The sequence below is a fragment of the Anguilla anguilla genome, chromosome 8 (genome assembly GCF_013347855.1).
Source record: "Anguilla anguilla isolate fAngAng1 chromosome 8, fAngAng1.pri, whole genome shotgun sequence".
Lineage (NCBI taxonomy): Eukaryota > Metazoa > Chordata > Actinopteri > Anguilliformes > Anguillidae > Anguilla > Anguilla anguilla.
The window spans coordinates 9,136,405-9,151,771 of record NC_049208.1 but is presented as its reverse complement, the minus strand read 5'-3'; the positions used below and the strand labels follow the sequence as shown (position 1 = coordinate 9,151,771).

Sequence of the window (15,367 nt, the reverse complement as noted above, 5' to 3'; positions counted from 1 at the left end):
GTGGGGGCGGGGCTGGTGGGCGGGGCCAGGCCGATGGATGGGGGCAGGGCCGGTGGGTGGGGCCAAGGCTGGTGGGCGGGGCAGGGCAGGGATGGTGGGTGTGGCCTGGCTTGTGGGCGGGGCCAGGCTGGAGGGTGGGGCTGAGTTGCACAATAGTTGCATTGACCCTTTTTGAAGTCGGGTTCTGTCCCTCGACGGGTCTCCTCGTGCTCCCGCAGGGTTGACCTCTACACGAAACAGCGCTGTCGCGCAGCTCCTAGAGGAGCTCGTGACGAGGTCCCACTCGTGGAGGCCTACCCAGCCTGCCCTTTGATCTGGGCTGCCTTTTGCATTGACCTTTACAGAGCCTCAAACAGAGCATCACACGCAGGAGGGCGGGCTTGCCCTCGCCCCCGCGACGTCCCGTCCTGATAAAAGCACAGAGCTCTTTCATACGACTGTACTCTTTTTTTTAAACAGGTTTTAATTTTTAAAAAAGACTGTTCCGAATGATGTCATTTTATTCACACTGCCCAGCTCTGTTCTTGTGTTGCTAAGCGGGTCCCCTCCCCAGATTGAGTACGCTGTAACAGAGTTAGACCCAAGCGCATCGTTTGTTTGGGGGGGGGGGGGGGGGGGGCGGGTGTGCGTGAGCGTGTGTAGTAATAGCTATGTCACTGGGAGAGTGGTGTGTGTGTGTGCGTGTGTGTGTGTGTGTGTGCGTGCCCTCCAGATAGTGCAGTGAGTGCAAGACAAGTGGAAGTTGTACTGTTACTGCAAACATCACTACAAAATCCAGTGGAACTGCCTGCCGAACAGCCAGAACTCAGGGTGCGAACAGTCCCTCAGAGTATAGATACTTAAAGTATTCTCAGAGTATGGAACACTCCCTCAGAGTCCTGATACTTACAGTGTTCTCTGTGTACCGACCTGAGTTAAGTCGTCTGGTTGGAGGGGACTGTGCCAGTGTAGCCAGCGCTCTTCCTCCTTTGCTTCATCTTCCTCCTCTTCCTCATGAGTTCCGCTACTCTTGGGCTCTCTGTGTGAGGCTTGTGTCTCGGTCCTTTTGAGAGTGTGTGTGTGTGTGTGTGTGTGTGTGTGTGTGTGTGTGTGTGTGTGTGTGTGTGTGTGTGTGTGTGTGTGTGTGTGTGTGTGTGTGTGCGGGGGAGTAGGGGAGCTCTATTAGGGTGAGTTTGCTGCTGCTCCTGCCTCCTGCTCTGTCACGACCACAACGGCCAGGGAATGAAGCCAGGAGGCTTCAGCACCTCCCAGCCTGTGTGGTCGTCACAGAGCCCACTGCTGTTCAAGCGCGTGTGTGTGTGTGTACGTGTGTGTAAGAAAGAGGAAATGTGTTCTTAAGCACTGTACAGTGTGTGTGTGTGTGTGTGTGTGTGTAGGTAATAGAGAGAGACGTGTTCTTGAGCTCTGTATGTTAGGTGGTGTTGGGCAGTGTGTGTGTGTGTGTGTGTGTGTGTGTGTTAGAGAGAGATGTGTTCTGGAGCTCTGTGTGTGAGATGGTGTTGGGCAGTGTGTGTGTGTGTATTAGAGAGATGTGTTCTGGAGCTCTGTGTGTGAGATGGTGTGGGGCTGTGTGTGTGTGTGTGTGTGTGTGTTAGAGAGAGATGTGTTCTGGAGCTCTGTGTGTGAGATGGTGTTAGGCAGTGTGGGTGCGTGTGTGTGTGTGTGAGATGGTGTTGGGCAGTGTGTGGGTGTGGTGTTGGGCAGTGTGGGTGTGTGACAGTCACTTGGGCCTCACTAATCCGCATGCTTCTCGCTGGTTCCTGTCCTAACAGGGGGTGTCATTTGATCAAGTCAATAATCTGCTGATTGAGCCTGCTCGTATTGAGGCGGAAGAGGTCTGTATCTTCTCTCTTTCTCCACCCATCCCTCTCTCCGTTCACCCTCCTGCACTCACCCTCCTGCACTCACCAACCAGAACACCCACCGCCAAAAATCAAAATCAAATCCACCACTAACCTGAGCAAAATGACAGAAAAGCCAATCAGAGCACACCGTCTTGGGGCAGCCAATGGGGTGGCACCTGTCCTCTGTGCTGGGGGCTGGGGGGAACAGGGGCATTTCCAGGAGACATGATTATTTGGGGATTTACAGTTGCCATCTTGGTTGTGCACTATTCCATTATTCTCAGATTGCTGCTATTTCCTGCTGATATATTAGCAAGCCAAAATTTGGATTTTGAAAACTTGTTCAAAAAAACATTTGAAATTCAGTTTTAAATATATGAACACTTGTAGTGCGCATAGAGCAGCCCTTTGGGACTGGCAGTTGAGTTTTAGGAGGAAGGAATGTGGTCTCCAAAACACTGCGAGAGTCTCCTGCCCCCCCCCCCCCCCCCCCCCCCCCAGGTGTTGCTTTGCTTTGGCTCCTCCTTCCTCCCCTCTCTCGCCTCCCCTCTCGTTTTTCCTCTTTTCTCTCGCCTCCTCTCTCTCTCCTCCCTTCTCTCTCCTTCCCTCCGTTTCTCCTCCTTTCTCTCTCTCTCCTCCCTCACCTCTCATCTCCTCTCCACTCTTTCTGAGGCTTTCAGCTCCTGCACACTTGCACCCTTATGCTCTCTGCACACTTGCACCCTTATGCTCTCTGCACACTTGCACCCTTATGCTCTCTGCACACTTGCACCCTTATGCTCTCTGCACACGTGCAGAGCGAACCTCGCCCTGCAGCAGGCGTCGGGCGTGTCCCGCGGGCGACTCGCGAGGAATGCAGGGGGGGTTACACACACGTGCGTGTGCGGTCTCCCGGGCGACGAGCCGTGTGTGCGCGAGGGAGAATACGTGGCATTCCACTTCCGCACAACTTTTTAAAATACCACACATTGATCTGTGATCACCAGGGATTGTTACTGAGATCTATCTCTGCGTGGCGACTGTGCGTATCTCTGCTCATTTAGTTTGGCCCTGAGAAATTCTGCTGACAGTTCTGTCGTTTATAAGATTGACATAGGGGCGACATAGCTCAGGAGGTAAGACCGATTGTCTGGCAGTCGGAGGGCTGCCAGTTCAAACCCCGCCCTGGGCATGTCGAAGTGTCCTTGAGCAAGACACCTAACCCCTAACTGCTCTGGCGAATGAGAGGCATCAATTGTAAAGCGCTTTGGATAAAAGCGCTATATAAATGCAGTCCATTTACCATTTACCATTTGATCAGAGCCCGTCTCTGAACTGTTCACTAATCTGAAAGCATTCTTAAGCACCACACACCACCGCTGCTTCATAGCCGCCTGTAGAAGTCTGTGGGTTGTGGTGAGCTGCTTTTCGGCTGGTGCGTTATTAGCGTCGCTATGCGGAAAGACAGGACCGGGTAGCGGGTGGCGCAGTTCGGGCCACAGCTTGCGGAGAAAGAGTTTCTGGAAGGCCCCGATGCTTCCAGTGGGGTCCCGTCCGCACGGACCAGCGCGCTGGAGCAGAACGCAGTTTGAAACGGACACAGTTCGGGCTCAGTGAACATCCTGGTCTTGAGCGTGTGACACTTAAACCGTAAATTTACACGCCAGCTCATCGACGGCGAGAAACGAGAAGTTTGAAAGGAAGCGCGGTAGGCCGCAAGTCCAGGGGAGCGGCTTCTGAGGAAATCCGTCCGGCCTGGCGACGAGACTTTGTGTGGCAAGAGAAAGCTGTGATGTCACTTCCTAGCGACGCTTGGGCGTCGGCCTAAGACGAGGGCTTAATGGGGGCTTAGACGGTTTAGACGGCCCTGTCTCTCTCCCTGTCTCATCTCCTCGCATAGATTTCTCTGGTTTGCTCTCTCAGGACTTCACGCGTGCATCTCTGAGCCCAAACGCATTCTTCAGCTCTCTCTCTCCCTCTCTCTCTGAACCCCCCCCCCCCACCCCATTCTGCATGCCCCTCCCCCCCCCAATGATAACTCCTCAATCAGACAAGGCACTGGCAGAAGTGGGAAGTCCAGGTTCAGAAGTTAAAGTTCTCCCCCAGTATTTTTGTCCCGGTCTCCTGGATTTGCTAATTAGCGTGACTCTTCAGCCAGGAGGTGGAACTAATCAGTGGAATCAGCTGGGCTGAGCTCATGGGTGGAAGAGAAACACGGCGGGACTTTTACTTTCTGACCCTTGGACTTCCCACCTCTGCGGTGTGGGGATTGTTCTGTTCATCCTCTGCCGTTCTCTTGTGTGTGTTCCAGCCCTTGAAATACATTTCATTCCTTTTTGTCTGTGTGTTTGTGTGTGTGCGTGTGTGCGTGTGCGTGTGTGCGTGTGTGTGTGTGTGTGTGTGTGTGTGTGTGGACGCATGTTTATGTTACTCTCGCCTTCGGACGCCAGCATGCCCTTGTCGACGCCTCCTGTCTCTTTAAGAGTCTCCTCCCGTCCTACGCTAACGCCCGACATGGCCGCCGTTGAGGTGTGAGCCGCTGTCTTGATGTGCGGTTCAATCCGGCTTTTTCAATTCGTCGGTTACAGCTTCTTCCCCGTTCCGTTCTTCGTTGCGTCTGCATTGAACCGAGCGCGGAGAGCATGTTGGGCCCCTCCCCTTTTCCCCGTGCGTCCTGTCGACTAACACTCGTGCCTGTGGGGAGGTGTGTTCGCTCACATCCTGTAAGCCAATCACCAGAAACCACCGCCCCCAGCATGCACCTGGCATAAGGGCCACATTGCGAGAACATTTTGTGATCCTCCCCATAATTTTAACGAATAATGAAAATGGCGAAGCTGTTAAGCTGGGAAAATGTGTGTGACACGCTCTTCAGTACCACAAGGACTGATTTGGCCTCTGGTGTTAGAACATCAGTGTGGGGAGGAGAAATTGGGTTCAGCTCTGGTGCAGCAGTGACCAGAGTGTGGGGGTAAAGCATGGAATGCCCCCCCCCCCCCCCCATCGCCTGTGTTTACTACACTGCTGTTTTGTGAGGTCACAAGTATGTGATTAGAATGTTCTTAACTGAACATTCTAATGCTGATGTCACAATCACTGCTGGTAATTGAATGCAGTGGAGTTCTAGAATACTGACTTAGAATTTTGAGAAAAACATTCTAAAGCACCTACTCCTGGAAGGGTTATGGAGGACAGGAAGTGCTTCCGGGTCTTTTTTCGGTGCACTAACGCCCAGACTCTGATTCCAGCACACGCTGACTATCCTCCGGCAGACGGGGGGCCTGGGGATCAGTATCGCAGGGGGCAAAGGCTCCACGCCTTACAAGGGGGATGATGAGGTAAGAGCCACGTCCAGATGAGGCACTGTGATTGGTGGGGGGGGGAGTGAGGGTGGGCGGGGCTTGTGAAAGGGTAAACCATACACACTAATGTAGTGGTCCTGTGTTATAGATTTTTTTCAATGTATGTAGCTTTGTGGCCTTGTGCTGGTAAACTGAGTGCTTGTCCATTTCTCGCGTGTGTGTGTGTGTGTGTGTGCGTGTGTGTGTGTGTAACGTGCGTCTCCCTTGTCCGTTTAGGGAATCTTCATCTCTCGGGTGTCTGAGGATGGGCCTGCTGCCAGGGCGGGGGTCAAAGTGGGAGACAAACTGCTGGAGGTACGCCCTGCTGTGTGTGTGTGTGTGTGTGTGTGTGTGTTTGTGTGCATGTGTGTGTGTGCATCCGTGTCTGTGTCTATGTTTGTGCGCATATGTGTGTGTCCATGCGCATGTGTGAGTTTGTGTCTGTGTGTGTGTGTGTGTGTTTGTGCGTGCACATGTCTGTGTGTGTGTGTGTGTGTGTGTGTGTGTGAGTGTGTGTGTGTGCGTGCATGATGTTAGCACTCGTTTCTCTTCTTTCTCTGATGCTGTGTGTGTGAGTTCCTGCATTGCCATGCGCAGTGCTCTGACCCCCCCTCCCCTCTCCCCCCGCCCCCCCCCAGGTGAACGGGGTGGACCTGCACGAGGCGGAGCACCAGCAGGCGGTGGAGGCGCTGCGCACCTCGGGCGCGGCCGTCTCCATGACGGTGCTGCGGGAGCGCATGGTGGAGCCGGAGAACGCCGTCACCACCACGCCGCTGCGGCCCGAGGACGACTACTTCCCCCGCGAGCGCCGCAGCGGCCTGCCCTTCTGCGCCGACCCCCCCTCCCCCGACGGGGCGCACCGCCGCCTCTCCGCCTGCCTGGCCCGCAACGACAAGGGCCTGGGCTTCAGCATCGCCGGGGGCAAGGGCTCCACCCCCTACCGCACCGGCGACACCGTGAGTGAGAGAGCCAGAAACGCCGCGTGGGTTTACTGTTACAGACATTACAGCTTATAGCATTACTGTTACAGACGCACATTACAGCTTATTATAGCATTACTGTTACACACATTACAGCTTATTATAGCATTACTGTTACACACATTACAGCTTATTATAGCATTACTGTTACAGACATAACAGCTTATTATAGCATTACTGTTACAGACATTACAGCTTATAGCATTACTGTTACACACATTACAGCTTATTATAGCATTACTGTTACAGACATAACAGCTTATTATAGCATTACTGTTATAGACATTACAGCTTATAGCATTACTGTTACAGACGCACATTACAGCTTATAGCATTACTGTTACACACATTACAGCTTATTAGAGCATTACTGTTACACACATTACAGCTTATTATAGCATTACTGTTACACACATTACAGCTTATTATAGCATTACTGTTACACACATTACAGCTTATTATAGCATTACTGTTACACACATTACAGCTTATTATAGCATTACTGTTACAGACGCACATTACAGCTTATTATAGCATTACTCTTACACACATTACAGCTTATTAGAGCATTACTGTTACACACATTACAGCTTATTATAGCATTACTGTTACACACATTACAGCTTATTAGAGCATTACTGTTACACACATTACGGCTTATTATAGCATTACTGTTACACACATTACAGCTTATTATAGCATTACTGTTACAGGCGCACATTACAGCTTATTATAGCATTACTGTTACACACATTACAGCTTATTATAGCATTACTGTTACACACATTACAGCTTATTATAGCATTACTGTTACACACATTACAGCTTATTATAGCATTACTGTTACACACATTACAGCTTATTAGAGCATTACTGTTACACACATTACAGCTTATTAGAGCATTACTGTTACACACATTACAGCTTATTATAGCATTACTGTTACACACATTACAGCTTATTATAGCATTACTGTTACAGACACACATTACAGCTTATTAGAGCATTACTGTTACACACATTACAGCTTATTATAGCATTACTGTTACACACATTACAGCTTATTATAGCATTACTGTTACAGACACACATTACAGCTTATTAGAGCATTACTGTTACACACATTACAGCTTATTATAGCATTACTGTTACACACATTACAGCTTATTATAGCATTACTGTTACAGACACACATTACAGCTTATTAGAGCATTACTGTTACACACATTACAGCTTATTATAGCATTACTGTTACAGACACACATTACAGCTTATTATAGCATTACTGTTACACACATTACAGCTTATTATAGCATTACTGTTACAGGCGCACATTACAGCTTATTATAGCATTACTGTTACAGACGCACATTACAGCTTATTATAGCATTACTGTTACGCACATTACAGCTTATTATAGCATTACTGTTACACACATTACAGCTTATTATAGCATTACTGTTACACACATTACAGCTTATTATAGCATTACTGTTACACACATTACAGCTTATTATAGCATTACTGTTACACACATTACAGCTTATTATAGCATTACTGTTACACACATTACAGCTTATTATGGCATTACTGTTACACACATTACAGCTTATTATAGCATTACTGTTACAGACGCACATTACAGCTTATTATAGCATTACTGTTACAGACGCACATTACAGCTTATTATAGCATTACTGTTACAGATGCACATTACAGCTTATTATAGCATTACTGTTACACACATTACAGCTTATTATAGCATTACTGTTACAGACATTACAGCTTATTATAGCATTACTGTTACACACATTACAGCTTATTATAGCATTACTGTTACAGACACACATTACAGCTTATTATAGCATTACTGTTACAGACGCACATTACAGCTTATTACAGCATTACTGTTACAGACATTACAGCTTATTATAGCATTACTGTTACAGACGCGCATTACAGCTTATTATAGCATTACTGTTACAGATGCACATTACAGCTTATTATAGCATTACTGTTACACACATTACAGCTTATTATAGCATTACTGTTACAGATGCACATTACAGCTTATTATAGCATTACTGTTACAGACGCACATTACAGCTTATTGTAGCATTACTGTTACAGACACTACAGCTTATAGCATTACTGTTACAGTCACACATCAGAGCTTATTATAGCATTGCTGTTACAGACACACATTACAACTTACAGCATTACTGTTATAGATGGACATCACCGTTTATTACAGCATTGCTATTACAGACACACATAAGATATGCACACATTACACTTTATTGTAACATTACTGTTACAGAGATGCACACAGACACGCATCACAAACGACTCGTATACTGGCTGATGAATATTTCATGTGGATGGGTTGCTATGGCGATGGAGTCATGCACAGGTGATACCGTGACACCTGATAGGGGGGGGGGGGTGGGCAGGTGCGCTGGGGCGGGGGGATTTGGTCCAGGCTGATCTCACGTTGGCCAAACGTTCTCCAGGGAGGCGTGACCCTCGTGGCTGTAGAAGGCTAGCTCTGCAGCGCTAGTTCCTCAACGCTAGCGCTCCTGCGCTAGCTCTGTGTTGTTTTTGGACTGGAAGCCGCAGGTTTGTTTCCTTTCAGTGGTGTTGAACGTGATGTGTCAGGGCTGAAAGTGCGGCAGTTTGTGTCCAGCGTGTATTAACGGTGTTGTGTGAGAGTATTGCTTCAGCGAGAGGTAACGTGAGCCTTTTGGAAAGTTGCTGCGTTTGCGGTTTCACTCCTGAGCTGGAAGGTTCTACACACCAGTTTGAATTTGATATGTCTGTATTTGCCTGTGTGTTGTGGAATGCTGCTTGTGTTTGTGTGCTTATAAGCTTTGTAACTAGGTGTGCCTGTCTTGTGTAAAATACCATGGCCATTTGAAGCATTTCTAAATGCTCACTTCCAGGCTCGCTCATATTTCATTGGCAGTTCACCTCGGGAAAGAACTGCTTTACTTGGCAGGATCTTTGTATATTTGGCATGATCTATTACCATCTTTTTGCTGTGATCGTAGTGTTGCAAGCAACTGAGAAAATTGAGATCTCTCATGTGTCTATAAATGCTGTAAAGGGTGGTGTGTGCAGTAACTGAAAAATGAAAATGATTGACAGCTCTTGAGCAGACGGTCAGTCTCCCTGGCTCTCTGTCATTTGGAACCCCCATGTTGGGTCACGTCGGATTGGCCGCATCCTTTTCCCAAACCCCCCCCCCCCCCCCCCCTTCCGCAGCCGCTGCAGGCCAGCGATTGAGATGGTCGCCATCGTCACGGTAACCCCTCCTTTCTGCCGACAGGGCATTTACATCTCCCGCATCGCCGAGGGAGGGGCTGCTCACCGTGACAACACGCTGCACGTGGGGGACAGGGTCATCTCTGTGAGTACACGCCCCCTTCTCATCTTTCTCTGTCCCTCTGTTTCTCTCTCCCCCCCCCCCCCTCTCTCCCTCAGTCTCTCTTTCTGGTCTCTCTCTCTCTCTGCCTGCCTCTATTTCTCTCACCGCCCTCTCTGTCTCTCTCTGTTGCTCTCTCTTTCTCTCTCTCTCACTCTGATGCTTTCTCTCTCTCTTTCTCCCTCTCTCTCTCAGTCTCTGTTGCTCTCTGTCTCTCTCTGTCCTCTCCTCTTTCTCCCTTTATCTGTCTTTCTCTCACGCATAATGTCTTAGAGCAGTTGGCGCAGGGATGGGCAGCCCTGGTCCTGGAGCTCGTTACGCGTCTGGCCGTTGTCCTACCCGAGCTTGCGTCCATCAATAATTAATCCACTGATGTAGTTATAAATTTGGTTGGAACAAAAACCAGGAACATCTCTGGCGCTCCAGGACCGGGGTGTCCTACCGCTGGTTGAGCGTATGTTTGTCGACGCGTGCTCGTATCGGTGACATCAAGCGCGCGTTAATCCCCTCTCGCGCGAATGAGATGGCGGAGGTCAGCGAGCGCAGTCGTGCTCTGTGCGGTGAAGAGTGCTTCCTGTGCTGGCGTCGGGTCTCTGTGCAGCGCAGGTAGAGACTGCTCTGCGCTCACCTGTTTGGTCCCTGTCAGATCTCTTCTTGTGATCAGAATCGTAGGGAAACTCAGCGTTTGTAACATCGTCTTTTCAGCATGGCGGTCGTGGCCACCCTGCATGTCCTTGTACCACACACGTTACTGTATTACCCACATTACAGTAGTACGCACGGCCCTGTACCCCACACGCCACTGTACCACACGCCACTGTACCACACACGCTCTGCATGTCCTTGTACCACACACGTTACTGTATTACCCACATTACAGTAGGACGCACGTTCCTGTACCCCACACGCCACTGTACCACACGCTACTGTATCTCAAATGCTACTGTACCACACACGCTACTGTACCACACGCTACTGTATCTCACACGCTATTGTACCACACACGCTACTGTACCACACGCTACTGTATCTCACACGCTACTGTACCCCACACGCTACTGTACCACACGCTACTGTATCTCACACGCCACTGTATCTCACACGCTACTGTACCACACGCTACTGTACCCCACACGCTACTGTATCTCACACGCTACTGTATCTCACACGCTACTGTACCACACGCTACTGTACCCCACACGCTACTGTATCTCACACGCTACTGTATCTCACACGCTACTGTACCACACGCTACTGTACCCCACACGCTACTGTATCTCACACGCCACTGTATCTCACACGCTACTGTACCACACGCTACTGTACCCCACACGCTACTGTATCTCACACGCCACTGTATCTCACACGCTACTGTACCACACGCTACTGTACCCCACACGCTACTGTATCTCACACGCCACTGTATCTCACACGCTACTGTACCACACGCTACTGTACCCCACACGCTACTGTATCTCACACGCTACTGTATCTCACACGCCACTGTATCTCACACGCTACTGTATCTCACACGCTACTGTACCACACACGCCACTGTATCTCACACGCTACTGTGCCACACACGCTCCCGGTCGCGGCTGTGACTGCAGGTTGGCGTCAGCGGCGGGGTGCTGGGGTGGTCCGTAGCCGTGCGCGTCAGAAGCGAGGTGCCTGGCTGTGTGTGCGTGTGTGTGTGTGTGTGGGGGGGTGGGGGGGGGGGGGGGGGGGCTGGGAGGGTCTGTTCTCGTATCTCTGTGTGCTTTAACGTCTGTGCCGTCTGAACCCGGGCTGTTTGGGGGGGTGTCTGTGCTCGTATCGCTGTGTGCTTTAACGTCCGCGCCACCGGGCAGCTCTGGCCGTGGGCCCGGAGAACGCCACACACCACCGCTCCGGTCCCCACCCTCTCTGCTGTGAGGGCGTCCCAGCATGGGGAACATTTCGTCCAAAATTCACGCTGCACCAGGAAGCTGGATTACAGCCTTGTCTTAAAAATGATTTTGAGTGTACAGCGTCGAGAATAACAACAGGCTGTTTTATGCGCAGTAGCTTGTAAATTTAAAAACTAACGCTACATTAAGTGGCAGCTATACCTGTGTAGTTAAATTCTATCTACTCTGGTGACAAGAGGTTATTACTGATTAACTCCAACATAAGTAATTTATGCTGCAGTCAGTGGTATTCTGTATTACAAAGGGGCCAGCCCTGTTGCATCTCTCCTGTTAATGAAATCATTCACCTTCAGGAAGACACTTTGTGATAGGCAGGCTTTATTTGTTGTGTATCGTGAAGATATGAGTGCAAATGCTATATTAAAAAATAGGGACAAGCATCGGAAATTAGCGTATGCTATAAATGCTGTGATACACTGCATTGGATATTGTTTGACAATAATCTATGTGTTAAATGTATCTGTCCCTATCAAATAAACATTAAAAAAAATATATATATTCATGTATTATTATGTATCATGCATTTACTGTTGCTCCATGTTACCTATGTTGGAGCTACTCAGTAATAACCAAATTTATTTATTACCAAATTAGTTACAATTTTACTACACAGGTATAGGTGCAACTTAATGCACAGTATTGGCATTAAAATGTAATTTACAGACTAAAACTGTGTTTCATAGCTGAAGGTGACACTGTGTGCGGTGTGGCGCCCTCTGGTGTTTGTGTGGGTCTGTCCAGGCTGAGTACTCGCCTGTTTCTGAATGCTAACCGTTTCTCTCTCTCTCTCTCTCTCCTGCTCTCTCAGTCGAGAGCACTGTGGTTGCCTGGGTGCTTCCTCTTCGTATATCTATATTTCTCCCTCGCCTCCTTTTCTTTTTCCCCCTCTCTTTTGCTCTCTCCCTCTCTTCCCTCCTTCTTTCTCTGACCCCCTTTCCCTCCCTCCCTCCCTCCTCACTCTTCACACACTCTTGCATGCCCTTGAGTAATTCACGCTCCGCCTCCTTGCCTGTGCGTGGCGGGCGTGGTGTTGGGGGATGTGGGCGGAGTCTCTGCTCCCGCTGCCGTGGCGACCGCGTGCATGACCGCGGCGGCAGCTGCATGTTGGCCGGTTCGGTAAGAGCCGGTACTGCGTGGTCAGTGCTGGCTTCTGTTTGTCACTGTGACCGTCACCCCCTCTCCCCCCCCCCCCCCCCAATCTCTGCCTGTCTCTGTCACTCACACCGTGCAGCAGCGAAAGCCTCTTATTACCATCATTTGCTCTGATTGGCCACGAGAAAACTGTGATTGGCTATTTTCCCGGTGATCCCGCCCCACTCCTTACCAGTCCCTTGCCCCCCATAGGGCAGTGTACAGAGGTTTTTCCCCAGGAAGCAGACCCCACAGTTTTAGAGAGGCACATACGTAGATATTTTAACTTTCGAAGGTGTAAAACTACAAATGTGTGATTATCAGAATGTTCTTAACTGAACATTCCAATGCTGTGATGTAACAATCGCTGCTGGTAACTGAAAGCGATGGGGTTCTAGAACACTGACTTAGAATTTTGAAGAAAAAAAAAAACCCAAAAAAACCTGCTCTTCAAGGGATTGACAGGGTATAAATTAAAACACAAAAGCCAGATTTGGAGATCAGCCGCTCCACACAGTAGTGATAAACGCTGCAGAAATGTTCTCAAGGAATGTTTCACAAGGTGGTTTCACAGTGGCCGTTAATCCAGGCGCCAGACCGGTCTGTTGCCGTCGCTTGTCACTGTGGATTTTGGCTGGTTCTCAGGCCGCCGCCCCTGACCCCAGCCTCACCATTGGCCGACCTGTGGGGCGCTTGTGGCCGCGCCCATGTGACTTCTCTCCCTCCGCCTCTCTCTTTGGCTCCTTCTGTCCATCTCTCTGTTGGGTGCACTCTCTCTCACTAACCCCACTGCCACTAACCGCCACGGCGACAGTTGCCATGGTGGCATGTATTCTTGCAGATTCCATTGGCTGTCAAATTGAGCACCAGTGACAGTGTAGGAAGACCTACCATGTACCACAAACTTGCCTCGATCACAAACATGGTACCTGGCCGTTTTTTAAGAATTTGGAAGTATTTGGAAGAGTAACGGTGCTACACTGCCAACCAGGCCAAAACCGTCGGACCTCAGTCAGGCTTTATTTCGGGAGGCCGTGTCAGAAACGTGCGATGCCGAACGGACGAAACGTCGAAGTCGACATTAATGAAATGAAGCGGTTGAGAGGACGGGCTGAGGAACGTTCCTCGGCAGATTTTGTGAGCTCAGAGCCCCGTTTGATTGGTGCAGTTCCTGAAGGCCGTGTTCGAACACAGTAGCCTTGATCGGGAGATATTCGGATTTGATTGCAGGCCGTACGACATTGATTGGACAGAATTAAACTACTCGATGGACACTAAAGTAGTAAAAATGTAACTTTTTAATATGGGTATCAAGTGTGTCTCTCGAATACTCTTGTATACGTTTGTTGTCTTTAAATAGATAATACGCTATGGATGCAGCCATATCTGATGGCTTTGCGTGTATTTATAGGTTAAGTGTATTTAGCTGACTTTGATGATTATGATAAAGGAGTGACTTGCAGTGTGAGGCTCCAATCCTGAGTTGAGCGGCTTTTTATGCACTTCTTGCTCCTTACCCATTACGCTACACTGCCAACACCACACACCACCCAACACATGGAAAACTCTAAAATGTGGATGTTTTGTGTATAATTAAAACAAACACTAGCTTATATTGGAGAAGGAAGTCCGAGGGCAGAATGGTAGTGAAGGTTTTTAATAAGACCGCCCCTTTTCGGAGGGCACTTCCTGTGGTCTGAGCCCCGCCCCCCCATGCCCCGCCCCCCGCGCTGGGGTCCCCTGTGACGCGCCGCTCCGCTCCGCTGTCGATGCAGATCAATGGCGTGGACATGACAGAGGCCAGGCATGACCAGGCAGTAGCGCTGCTTACCGGCACGTCCCCCACCATCACCCTGCTGGTGGAGCGCGAGCTAGCCGCCGCCGCCGCCGGTGCCTCCTCCCCCGCGCCCGGGGGCTCCCCGGCCAGCGGCCGCGCCCGCCCCCACTCCCCCCCCGCCCCCCGAGCCCGCCGACCTCGCCGACGACCCAGACCTCCCCGACGACGGCCCGGACCACGCCAACCACCTCGCCCGCACCCTGGAGGACGAGTACCCCATCGAGGTGAGGGCTGGGGGGTGTTGGGGTGTTGGGGTCTGTAAAGAGGGGAGGTACAGTGGGGCAGAGCTGTCCCGTGACATTAACCTCATTGTTATGGATGTTAGGATGTATGTAATGTTACAAGCTTATGATTTTGGGTTTCTTTGTTTGACACTGCAAATTATTTAAATTTGCAGACACATTTAGATCGACCGGTTCTAACCAAATTGCCGAATGGTTGCCAGTGTGTAGTTCATTATGTCGAGGGACAGGCTTGTTATCTTAAACTATATAAAGAGCCCCTACACAAGGTAAAATTGTAAAGTTTAATGGTTCCTTCAGGTCCTAAAATAACATAATTTGAAGGGCATTTTGTTTAGTATCTGAAATACTGCACATCATTATGTAGACTCTCGGGATCTTGAGATAAAAACCTGAACCATTGTTGCCCTTCATAGTCACTTTTCTGCCGAGGCAGCAGGGGTAACTGGCTTAGTCTGCTGATACTGCTTAACTACTGCGCAGGCCTTTCCGAGACTGATGTCTTAACTTCCTGTCCTGACAGGAAGTGACTCTGGTGAAGGCGGGCGGTCCGCTGGGGCTGAGCATTGTGGGAGGCAGCGACCATGCCAGCCACCCGTTCGGAGTCAGCGAGCCGGGGGTGTTCATCTCCAAGGTAACG

General features: G+C 49.8%; 1 protein-coding gene across 1 annotated transcript in view; it reads left to right on the top strand.

The window, feature by feature from the left end:
* Nucleotides 1–15,367, top strand: part of LOC118233662 (protein scribble homolog) — a 98,110-nt gene that overhangs the window by 49,372 nt on the left and 33,371 nt on the right. The window contains 8 exon segments of the mRNA XM_035429471.1: nucleotides 1,773–1,835; nucleotides 5,072–5,161; nucleotides 5,402–5,479; nucleotides 5,803–6,120; nucleotides 9,473–9,553; nucleotides 14,424–14,597; nucleotides 14,599–14,709; nucleotides 15,251–15,361. Coding sequence (XP_035285362.1) covers nucleotides 1,773–1,835; nucleotides 5,072–5,161; nucleotides 5,402–5,479; nucleotides 5,803–6,120; nucleotides 9,473–9,553; nucleotides 14,424–14,597; nucleotides 14,599–14,709; nucleotides 15,251–15,361 — 1,026 coding nt within the window.